General features: G+C 47.2%; 1 protein-coding gene across 1 annotated transcript in view; it reads right to left on the bottom strand.

Annotated features, from left to right (window-relative positions):
• Nucleotides 1–12,421, bottom strand: part of LOC149336536 (uncharacterized) — a 53,116-nt gene that overhangs the window by 23,976 nt on the left and 16,719 nt on the right. Inside the window, exons 5-7 of the mRNA XM_089554164.1 lie at nt 10,796–10,887; nt 9,831–9,919; nt 5,328–5,550 (exon numbers count right to left, since the gene is read on the bottom strand). Of these exons, the coding sequence (XP_089410290.1) occupies nt 5,328–5,550; nt 9,831–9,919; nt 10,796–10,887 (404 nt within the window). The remainder of the gene's footprint in view (nt 1–5,327; nt 5,551–9,830; nt 9,920–10,795; nt 10,888–12,421) is intronic.

Genomic DNA, 12,421 nt, shown 5'->3' with positions numbered 1-12,421 from the left:
CAATGCTTCTCAATGAAACGGGGCTGAAAATATTTGTGAAGTATGGTAACTTTAATCAAAGAAAGAACGTTTAGTACGCTTTATTGAGCCGAGACAAAACAGGTTTAAATTAATCTAGTTCGAATTAGCGGCAGTCGATTTTAGCTATACCATCTGGTGGCTGAATACACCCCGTTTTGACAGTTATTTAAGTTGCTCCAGGACTTGGATCTGGACTCGAGATGGTGACAGAAGGAGTTGAATATTGACTATTATGGATGATTGTGTGTATAGCGATGTCGATCAGCCAGCTCTCAGGTATTTGCCTGACTTGTGGGCCTTAGTTAAGATTAATGTTTCGCTACGGTGGAGCAATTGCCGCCAGAATGCTCAAGGCTAATCCCACTTGCAGCTTGCAACGACCTCAACTGAATTCAGTCATTTGCGATTGTTTGGACAAGTAAGTTTCGCAGAAGATTAACTTTTTGTCATATCTTCTTTTGCTCTACTTTGATGTCTAAAAAGAAGTAAGAAAAAATGACTGCGGTTCAGAATGTCATCGTCTAAAGTCATCAACGTTCTGTTATGAACTGCTGTGACCGCTCATCGCCGTTTTTGACACCGGTGAAGGACTTGAAGCTCTGACTTATCTTCTTAGGCTTGGGCCTGTATGGAGCTTTAAATACCTGCACAGTTGCGGCTTAAGTTTACAGTTCAACTTTCCGGGCCACGAAAAGGTTACAACTCGAATTACGCTATGTGCTTTCTGGATTGCGAGGCGCATGCCCAGTCCGCTGTCGCAGTGAAATCCGCCATTCACAACGCTGTTACCAAAGCCCAGTGTCAATATGGCTGCACGCACAAGGGATAATTTGAAAAGGTGATATTGTACATCTCAAATTTACAATTCTGGGTGCCGCGATATTGCTCTACTGCAGTAAGAAGTTCAGTAGGTTAGGCTCGGATCCAGTGACTTCTGATCTCCGATCGGAGCCGCTCCCCCCTCGCGGCTACCATGCTCCAATCTGCCCTCCTATGACACCACCACCTACGCTAACAATCAGAGCCCCCCTCGCACTGGCTTCATTCGTCCCCGCCTTGCTCTCCTCCTCCGCATTCCTCCTCCTGCTATTACGGTTACAAGGCCAGACGGCACGCAACCACGGAGCGGGCGCTTAGAAGCTGCGCTCTATGTGTTGGATGTGAGTCCCTAACCGGCGTAGCAATATCATCCGATAAGGCGAGCTCAGAAAACAAGAGGACATTTCAATTAAATAAATAACAGCGCCGTACAACGGCGGTGAATGTCATGATACCACGCTCTTGATACCATTGGAAACTCTTGTGGCTGTGGCAGCAGCCAAGGAACTTTACAGTTGTCTTTTGCGGATGCCAAGTTACCTAACGAGTACGGCAGTCCTGGGAATAAACACTTCTTTCATGAAGGCTGTTGTCACTTCGTCAATGCATTCTGTGCAACGTTTATCTGTATGTTAGCCGCTCCAGTAGCAGCGAGACAGAGCAAAGTTATTATATTTCCAAGAGTCTACCAATATGTAAATCCAAAATTCAAGAAATCCTCACCTCTTTGTGACACGAAATCTCCAATTTATGACACTTGAACTAAGCCCGTGGTACCGACTGGATTATTAAAAAGATTTCCTGCCGCCAGGTCCAAAGAGATCGTGGTCGACTCGTAGACTTGTAGGTTAACACCTCCTTGAATTTGATTGAAAAATAAAGTTTTCTCCCCTCCCTACCTGGAGCAAGAAGCCTCTCGTCTCAGTTGAGCGTAAGATAAGCAATGCTGTCGATCTATCAAAGAAAGAGTAATCGAATTTCATAACCTTTAGGACTTACAGCTATAAAATAGACTAATAACACGCAACTACTACCCTGTCGAAGTTATTCACGCATCGTTTAGTACTTTTTTTTTGTTCACCTCTCGTTTATGTCAGCTTCTAAATCATCAGAGAGTTATACGTTTTGCATATGCCAGCAGCGATCACATTGGCATGCTTTTATAAGTTGAAAATTTGATCAGCATGTGAGGATGCCTGTCGTGGCCGTCATATTTAGTGCCGTTAACCAAAGTTGACTGCACAATTTTCTGTCCTCCGTAGGCGCCAGGTACTCCAATATTTAGTTTGAGCGTGAAATAAAGAATGTAGCAGTCAGACCAAATCGCAAACAAAGAAAAAATACATATTGGCCTCTCCCATCAAAGATACTGCAAGCAAAAATTTCACCAATTAGCACTGGTTTCCAAGCACCCTCTTTCCGAATTTCATCAGACCATGCAGAAGCCCTGGTAGGACCTTGGTGCGCGTCCCAGTGAAGCCTAAACGTGTTTATAAATCGGGTCAGCATGTTGTGCATAGAAATAAGCCGTTTCTCGGGGGCATAAGGAAAAGTTTATGGTTTATGGGGGTTTAACGTCCCAAAGCGACTAAGGCTATGAGAGACGCCGTAGTGGAGGGCTCCAGAAATTTCGACCACCTGGGGTTCTGTAACGTTCACTGACGCCGCACAGTACACGGGCCTCTAGAATTTCGCCTCCATCGAAATTCGGCCGCAGCGGCAAGATCGCTAAAGCTAACTACGAGATATGAAGGTATAAGCGCATGGCCGAGCATGTAGCAATGTTCAAGGTAAATAATTGTGACCAGTGAACGCGGCGGAACCGGCGTTATTAGAAATCGGAAATTATAATTCCGTGCATTATCAAACCCACAGCTCCACTGATATCTTGATAAACATTGAGAAGGCACTGGCAGCAGTTATTTTTTGTCTCGTTTGGAGACCAACCGACGCTTGCATGCCGGTCGCGTAGGAGGGCTTAGAGGTTAATTTCCGGTTACTTTTTATGCGAAGCATATTACTGGAGCTACACTACAGCCCGTCGAGCGCGGCGGTGGAGCTACCATTGACCTTTAGCGTGACCACGTGACACCACGTGACAACATGACATTTTTGGTTATAAACAGCGCTGACAGCGCCCGTCTGTGTGCTTCCTCATTCTCGGTCCTTAGTCTGTTCACGATGTTTATACCGAAAAATGAATACGTGCCAACTCGCACACCAACTATCCATTCTGCTACGTGGTAATGTATGTTGATGCGTGCTAGACTCAATGAAGCGGGCCTACCTTGGGTTGCCCGCTCAGCCGCAAACATCAATTGCGCGGTTTCCTACCGCACCTTTCATTTCAGGGAGGCAAAGAGGCCGCTAACTTCGAATAATACTTGTTATCTCGCACTTCCATAACACATCACACAGGATGCTGCACATGGCATCAACATGACGCGTTTTCTTGAGTTTATAGTACTGCATGCATGTGCTTGATATCATAAACGTACCAGCTAATACTTTGCGACAGTACCAAGTGGAGTCGGATTCGGAAGACTAAATACACGTGACAAGAGAAACACCCACATCCTTTTATCACCCCATGCCCAAAGCCAACAATACCTTCGCAAGTCTGCATATTAGACGCTTTTGAAGAATATTCGCGAGGAAAGAGTTAATGAAAGCCACCAATCTTCAAGGAAGCAATGGACGTGTTAGTGATTCGCAAATTCCATGAGTAGTGGAGCATTAGAACATCCTGCTCATTGAATGTGTGGTGTGATGTGCACATCTCAAGGTCAATAGAGCTTAAAGAAGACAACAACGAGTCTTATACTCATGTGATTTCAAGCGCTTCGTGTGCACTGTGTTTTTGTGTTACCCCAGAAAGTTGTGCTTTGTATTGCAATGCAGAAATTAGGCGCGTAACCTAAGCTTCAAGTAGATTTTTTTACGTCTTTTAAGTCTCTGACCTCAGCCGCGGTGAGATGTGTACCCTGGAAGGTACTATTTTTAGTAATGCCTTTTTAAAAGAACTAAGAAAACGGCCTATAGACTGCCCACAACTCAATCTCAAAACTTATAATCAATCGTGACTAATAAAATAAAATCAAGAAAAACGCTAAAACTGAAACCAATAATTTTTTTCCCGTTCTGGTAATGTGTTGTGGCACATATCCGTTGTGAACCATATACACGGTGTCATCACTTCTCAAAAAGAAATCATAATACAGAGCGGCGGCATTCTAGGCAGGCGGACAGCAAGTACCTTTACAAGCTAGAGTTCACTCTGCAGTACGTAAAGTTACACTACGAATGCGTGAAGCGAAAGCTACTACCACAGCTACTTCCGTTTTCCCCGAAAACAAAAGGTAGCACTGAACAAGCACATTTTTCTCATTCATTTCCGGCGCAGGGACCCGGTCAGTGCTTGTCTCGCAGACGTAGGTTGGGCGTAGAATGAGATGTTAGTCGTCATCCAGTGGCTACCAAAAAAGATAACCGGAGAGAAATAATTAGGCGGAGGTGTTGGTGACAAAAGGTAAAGGCAGCGTTAGACTCAGTAGTTTCGTCGTACCAGAAATTGTTTATTTACATTGCTAAACGTAGGCTCACAGGGCTGGCCAAGTATCGTGTAAACCCGTATGTGTTCTTAGGCGGACTTCTGAACTGGCAGACACTGAAAAAAGCAAAAGACAAAGGCTCTCAGTTCACTTTACGTGCGGCCCCAAACACTACGCCAACACAGGGTGTTTCGATCAAAAACGATATTTAAAAAACTGACGCGACGGTTAGAACTTTGTAAAGGAAGATTGTTGTTGTGTCAAGTTTTATGGCAAAGAAGCAACTGACAGCGATAATATTTCGAGGTAGAAAATATGACAGCCACTTACCCCCCCCCCCCCCCTCACCCCCCTTCCGGCCGGCGCCTTTCGCATTAGGCGGAGCCAAACTCTCGTCATACTCTTCCTTCTTCTTCCCAAGTAACCATGGTAACCACTCGCCTGGTGGTTTCCGTGGCAACTGCTCTCCGGTTACGCATTCTTACGCTCTCGCCATCCCATCTTCCTTCTGCGACAACCATCCTACAGCAACCCCCATCCTTCCACGGCAACCACCCTCCGAGTGGTTCGCATGGTTACCCACCCACCGGTTACGTCGCCTACTACGGCTACTATACCGGCGCAGATCCGCGGAACGTGCATTTAACAGCTCCCGCTGTAAAAATTGCAGACGTTAGCTACAATCTTTCTCACAGCACGAATTTGAGGCCTGCATTGAAAGAAGCAGTGAGATATATGATGCTCAGTTCCGAGTACAATATGTGTACACTCAAAGACAGAGGCGCATAACGTAACAGGTACAATAAGGGCCTAACATTCGCAACGTCTCAAGATGTACTCCAGCTGCTTGGTATCCAACAGATACGATAAGGGAAGAGTGGGCGTGGCATGTCCAGGGCGATAAGAAATTAGGGAAGGCAATGAAGCATCACGTACGCCTTTTACCGTTATGATCTCCAGGTCAGGGGGGAATTTCGCTTTTATGTAGGGTTCATTGGCCCTGTAAAGAACGACGAATGGCTTCTTTTGGTCGAAGTTGTTGGTGACCACGAGACAATTGGTCTCCGTGCGTACCATGAACACGAGACGTTGGCCTTTCTTAACATCGTTGGTGAAAGTTGCTTTTTTATCGCCTTTTCCTGGTAGTTCGACATACAAGCTAGAAAGAAAGAAACCAGACAAAAATCTGTGTGTTAGGTTAGGTTATGCTGCGAAAACGGAAAAGTACTGAATAGGGAACTTTTCTCCGGATGGTTACTTTAATTTGTCGTTTACAGACAAGAAGGAAAACTCCACCCAGTCTGCTGTTAGTAAAAATTGCTTGCTTAGATTTCTTGTGGCTGAACTCACGTTGGCGCCACATGACGAGAGATCTTTTCCGCGTAATAAAATGGTTGAGGCTTAGCTAAGGTTAAGCCTAGTCAGATGCGAAGCGTATTGATGGCTAGGCTTGGTAAAGTTCCTCGCTTTGTTCTTCAGTTGTTGTAGAACGTTGTCGCCGAGCCGTATATTGAGCACGCCGCTTAGCCAGACGTTCATCCCGCTCTTCATCGGTCTCTGTGGCACGCTGAAGCTTTCGCTTCTCGTTCAAATCAGCCCTGCTTCTAGGCGGCATCCCAACACCTGGCCACCTCGTAAGTGTCCGGAGAGCGAGGCAAGCTCAGCTTTTTACCGCTGCTGTAGCGTCACGTGGTCAGCTGCAGCGCCTCTGATGTGGAGCCTCCACCGCCGCGGCCGACCGCGCGAGCCGGCAGCCCATCTCTTCACTGCTGTGACGTCATGTTGTCACGTGGTCAGCCGCCGCGCCTCTGATGCGGAGCCTCCACCGCTGCGGCCGACCGCGCGAGCCGGCAGCCCATCTCTTCTCTGCTGTGACGTCATGTTGTCACGTGGTGTCACGTGGTCACGCTAAAAGTCAATGGTAGCTCCACCGCCACGCTCGACGGGCTGTAGTGTAGCTCTAGTAATATGCTTCGCATAAAAATTTTGTTCAAAACTTAATGACGTTTCCCGCAATTCGAGTGAAACTCATGACACTGACAATGATCCGGAGGCTGAGGTGACCTCCAAGAGCACTGATAAACTGGCCGAGGGGCCTAGCCTCACAAAGGATTGCAAAAATGCATGGACGATTACGCTTCTCAATAATGCGTTTGTTCAGGTAAGCTGTTGTCTGCTCTTGAGAATATTATTTTCCAATTTACAATTTTGCGATTTGTGATTTTGCGACCTGTCAATTCGGGTTTGCTCCTCTTCTTTTCACGACACATGCTTGAAGCGTTGCTACGGCGCGGAGATCACCTGGACACCTCGGAGGGCTTTGCCCAAGATGGCTCTGTCTGCGGTGACGTCACAGCGCGGATGTCACCTGGACACCTCGGAGGGCTTTGCCTAAGATGGCTCTATCTGCGGTGACGTCACAGCGCGGATGTCACCTCGACAACTCGGAGGGCTTTGCCCAAGATGCCGCTGTCTGCGGTGACGTCCCAGCGCGGAGGTCACCTGGACACCTCGGAGGGCTTTGGCCAAGATGGCTCTGCCTGCGGTGACGTCACAGCGCGGAGGTCACCTGGACAACTCGGAGGGCTTTGCCCAAGATGGCACTGTCTGCGGTGACGTCACAGCGCGGATGTCACCTGGACACCTCGGAGGGCTTTGGCCAAGATGGCTCTTCCTGCGGTGACGTCACAGCGCGGAGGTCACCTGGAGACCTCGGAGGGCTTTGCCCAAGATGGCTCTGTCTGCGGTGACGTCACAGCGCGGATGTCACCTGGACACCTCGGAGGGCTTTGGCCAAGATGGCTCTGCCTGCGGTGACGTCACAGCGGGGATGTCACCTCGACAACTCGGAGGGCTTTGCCCAAGATGCCTCTGTCTGCGGTGACGTCCCAGCGCGGAGGTCACCTGGACACCTCGGAGGGCTTTGGACAAGATGGCTCTGCCTGCGGTGACGTCACAGCGCGGAGGTCACCTGGACAACTCGGAGGGCTTTGCCCAAGATGGCTCTGTCTGCGGTGACGTCACAGCGCGGAGGTCACCTGGGCGGCCAGCTGCCATGAAGCGCTCACTCTGGTGACGTCATGGTTCTGGCCGGTTCTGGCCGCATGATGATCAGCGCCTTGAGAGTGGTCATTATGTTATCAGCCTCATGTGATCGCGGTTAGTTAGGTCTGGTCAGGTGACCAGCCGTGCTACTAAGCCAACGTCGGCGAATACAGCTGGAATTATTTACTAACATCTGCGCAGAAAAACATAGTTCACGTCATCGGCGTCGGTCTCTTAGGACTGTCGCTGCCAGCGATAAATAGATCTTATTTTCCATAAGGGGTGTGAGATTGGTACCTTCTCGAAAACGGAACCGTATACAGCAAGTGTAGGCTGCTGCCGAATCGAATATGAAAAGTGTAGCCAAAAACAGAATAGAATATGCATTCAGATGTTAAATATCTTATTGGAATACGAATGGTGAACCGGTACGTATACTCGATACATGCGACGGATACAACGAAGTGCTAGATATGCCACTGCGGTACTGCTGCGACGAGGCGCGGATGATATCTCATGAAATTGCAACTATAACTGTCAAACACTGCTACTCACTAGGGAGACGGAACGCGGATTCAGGGCATTAGTTCTGCGAGCGTTATGTTACACGGGTGGGAAAATGAACTTTTCCTACTGGTGGAAAAAAAACTAGTGCCACATCTCAATAAATACTCTGCGGGTGGTACTGCAAGAAACAGACAAAAAGTAGAAGGCGATAGGCACGAGCGCTGTCACTGAACTACTCATACCAGCTCGCCCGGCTATCCGCCCTTCTTAAATAATTACAGGCACGCGAGCTTGTGCCCTGGACCCTGAGATCACACAACGCGGCAGGATTAGCTAAAGGCCGACATTCGATGAAGGCTGTATTAAAACACGACCATGCTTAGCGCGATGCATTACATAGATCCGGCTGGTCTAAACTGTTCGGGAGCGCACTCTTACCGCGTCTCGCAGAGTCCATACGCAGGTTCGTAACGCTAAAACCTGATACGAGGTTTAATGTCCTTAAAAGACTCAGGCTATGCGCGACGCCGTAGTGGAGAGCTTGGGATAATTTCTACCACCTGGAGTTCGTGCAATGACATCACACTGTACACGGGCCTTCAGCATTTCACCTCCATCGAAATGCGATCGTCGCGGTCGGGATCGAACCCACGTCTCCAAACAGCGAAATTCGTTGAGCTGGGCTTGCCGCGTCGAACATTTATAAAATGGTGTCGCTCGCATTTTTAATGCCGCAAACACAGACGCCGCTTGTGTCTTTTATGACGTAAATCCGGTTAACGTGATTTCGGCGAGCACATTACGCGCAACAGCACCATGTTATAAATATGCACTCTGGCAAAACCAGTTTAATCAGCTTTGAAATGCAATTTTAATGTTCGTTAACTTGAACCGCATTATCATAAGAAAAATCTTAAGAAACCGGGCCCGCCTTCGTTGTTGAATAGTCTTTAACTTCACAGTGTAATTGTGGCCTCTAAAACCAAAAACAAAAAAGTTGATTAGTTAGTTTTGCCTAATTGTCGAGCTCTATTATGAACATAGTTTCTACCTTGCACATCCCACCGGTAGAGATCGCATCGACGCGTCTCTCGCACTTCTTAAAAATAAAAATCTGTAAATGTAAAAAAAAAATTCAGGGGGCACTTTGGCTCTCAAAAGTGCTGCAAGGCGAAAGCCTTTCCTGCCGCACTGTTTAGCATTGACAGCGAGAATTTTGTGCCGTACTAGTGCTTTATTTGACTACATACTTTGACTATACATTACATCTACACACTTCGACTGCCGACTTTGCTTCTATAGCACGACTCTCTCTCTGCTTCGATGAGTTCGGTTGTATCCATGGCTCTGTTCGCAGTAGTGAGGTATGTAATGTGGTCACCGACGGACGCCTTACGCCCCCTGTCGGTGCTGACAGCAACTATTTTTTTTATTAGTGTCTTCTGCTCCAAAAGGAGGCGTCAGGCATCTGTGGATGACCTCATTACTTCGAATCCGCGCAATGTGACGTCATATACCTTTCGACCAACCGAAAAGCGTGACAACTCTGCTGACAACCTTCTGTCGACAACAATGAGGCATTAAAGGCTTTCGCCTTAAAAAAGTCACGGTATGGTACAGCGGTTAGTCAGTTGCCCCGTGTACTCTGCATCCCCACCGTTAGTGTCAGTGTCATAAAATAACTTGCGTTCCCAGATCTGCACGTCAACTAGCAGCAATGCGGAGGAAGTATTAGCTTTCGTGCTCATGAAATAGATAGCGAAGAAACCATTACCCGTACCCATGAGAACACAGAGAAAACCGGCTTGCCTTTAAGAAGGTGGAAACTCGGAGAAATAAAGAGAGGCTCAGTTAACCGCAGTAAAACACATTTGTTTTGAAACTTACTCTGACGGTTTGTCTTTCTTTGGTTGCACAGTGTAGATGACTGCTGTGTGCATGGGAAGAGCCCGGTCCCATAAAAGTGAATTGTTTGCCTGGTGTGAGGGGCAGGAAAGCGACGGCATGAACCACATCTTGCACAAACAAAGCAGCTTGCTTTGCTTTCCCATGCTCTGCCTTGGATACTATTTCCGCAGACGGAGGCAACACCATTTAAAAGTCTCGAGTTCTGCCCGCGCGAGTTCGCCCACTGCCTGTAAAAAGTTGTCTTCGTTTCACGACGCATGCTGAGCCGGCGTTATGGTGACCTCTAAAAATAACGTAACCATAATGGCGAACTTGTTGTTATCGCCATCTGGCGAAGGCTTTCACAACCTAGTTACGTTGTGAGACATGCACTAAACCAAGCTTTCTGACATCGTTCGTATTGGTTTTCGGCAGGCTGTAGGATTTCTTTTCGACGTCATAAGTCGCTCCGAAACTGACCTCACTATCTCACTATGCGATAGCACATCCTCCAGTAAGTGGCATTGGGGGCGGATGTAATCCACTTTTCTCCTTACACACACTCACTGGAGCCTAGTGCAACTGCCTTGTTTTCAAATTAGTAGACATGGCAGGAGAGCCTACATTGTTCTCGAATATATTGTATTATCAACGAGATCTTGCTTACCAACACTACGTACCTCAAAATTTTTTGCAAAAAGTTTTCGGAGCTTACTACAATTCTATACAATCTGTTATTGACCGGATCAAGTCTATTCGGAACGAAAAAGTTGCCGACGTCTGATATATAAGCCGTGTTATTGAGCGTACCTTTAAGTCTAAAGCATCTACCATACTCGGTTTTGGTGAAACATCTGCATTGCAGATGTTGCCTTCTTGCATGAGTTTCTATGTCAGCGCATTCTAGTTCCAATAGCGAGAGGGAAAATACATTTCGTCACTCTTTTACCAAGTTAAGGCCTTACCCAGGGTTCATTATTGTCGTTAGTTTCTACCGTCACATGAAGTGACAGCAGTCTGTGCTTCTCGACCTTCAAGTATATTCTGAAATTACTATCTGAAAAAAGAAAAAATAGAGAAAAAAGAAATAAAATTAAAAGAAAAAAAAGAAAAGGAAAAAGGAAAAGAAAAAGAAAGATATTACCGTCTGAAAAGAATCTGGGGGATGGGTATGGCTTGCCCGTTATCAACGGAACATCGCTAAGCATGGAGTTGGATAAGGAAGCAGCAGTCTCCGTACTATCAAGAAAGCAGTGACGTGCACTATTTCAGCATCTAAAGAGTGAAACCGCCAGCATGGGACTTTAAAATTACACAGTGCCCTTCTATGGTGTGATGCACGTTTATGTTCAGCACAACGGACGGACACACGTCTTTGTTCTTCATTCAGCAAGGCGGTCTTCCACTCAGGCAGTAAGCTATCACAATCCATTACGTGACTAGCGTGACCACTTCCGTGTCACCAACAATGTGGCGCACAATGGTACGAGCTGCGGGCGCCCGCGCATTTATTGTTGCTGACGCCGTGTCATAGACGAAGGCGGAGAGCCATGTACCAAGGAGCTGAAGAACATGGCTGCTGCTTCGGCTGGGCACATGACCTGTTCTGTTCAGTTCGCGATAACCTAGGTTCTTCATCGCGCGCGCAAAAGCGGCAGCGCTAGAAACTTAACTGTCGCCCAAAGGGCAGCTACTTTTGCACCAGTCGAGGAAGTGTCGTAGGTTTCCTTCACCACGATCAAGATGAACTTTCCCATGATGACGGCAGACCCCGCAGAACTGGCGGAGTGAACGGAGCCGCCCGTAAGACGTGTATTTTGCGACTGTTGATAGAATGCAGACGTTCTAACGTGACCTGCTTCAGAGGAAACGGTGATACACCGCCTTTCTTCGTAACTCCGGGTACAGAAACATTCACCCGATGATCATGCAAACTTCACAAACGCGACGACGGTCCTGAAGGGGTGGTAATTTTAAGTGCAGAATGGTGGTATGAGCATCATGTGACTTTGCTGAAATTAGTACGTGGCCTGATTACAGGCAGAGTTGCGAGATTATGACAGAGGATCTGAGCAAGGAGCCGAATATGGGCACTCCTTTTGGCAACAGCAATGTGTTTAATAAATGGATGTTTTGTGGCGATGATAGCAGCTGCTGCTGTAGAAGCGCTTTTCGGCAGCCTAAAGCAAATGCTGGAAGGTTGTGCTTGCATACTCCGCAAAGCCGGGATGTTTGTAACCTTAATGTTAGCAAGTACTGGGAGGCTGTGCAGGAGAAAGCCGAACATTCTGGAATTGCACTGGAATTGCAATCGATCGCACGGATGCACCCCATGTCCTTTCTCCGAGTAAAAATAGGATGTGGACAATTGCGGTCTGTCTATTTTTAAACGTGGAGAAAAGAGGGCTCTGCGGGAGACTTCGGACAGTCATTACTCCTAAGAATTGATGGTTTCTGAAGTAGGGAACGGCTTTACTATTTATACATTAGGCGTAAGATGACATATTTTTGCGTGGAAAATTAACAACGGAAGAAAACACTTCTCAATCAGGCTATCTTCGCGATGCAGACGAAATTAAGATGTCACTGCC

The sequence above is a fragment of the Amblyomma mixtum genome, chromosome 7 (genome assembly GCF_055824585.1).
Source record: "Amblyomma mixtum isolate Tamu chromosome 7, ASM5582458v1, whole genome shotgun sequence".
NCBI classification, from domain to species: Eukaryota; Metazoa; Arthropoda; class Arachnida; order Ixodida; family Ixodidae; genus Amblyomma; species Amblyomma mixtum.
This window is presented reverse-complemented; position numbering and strand designations above follow the sequence as displayed.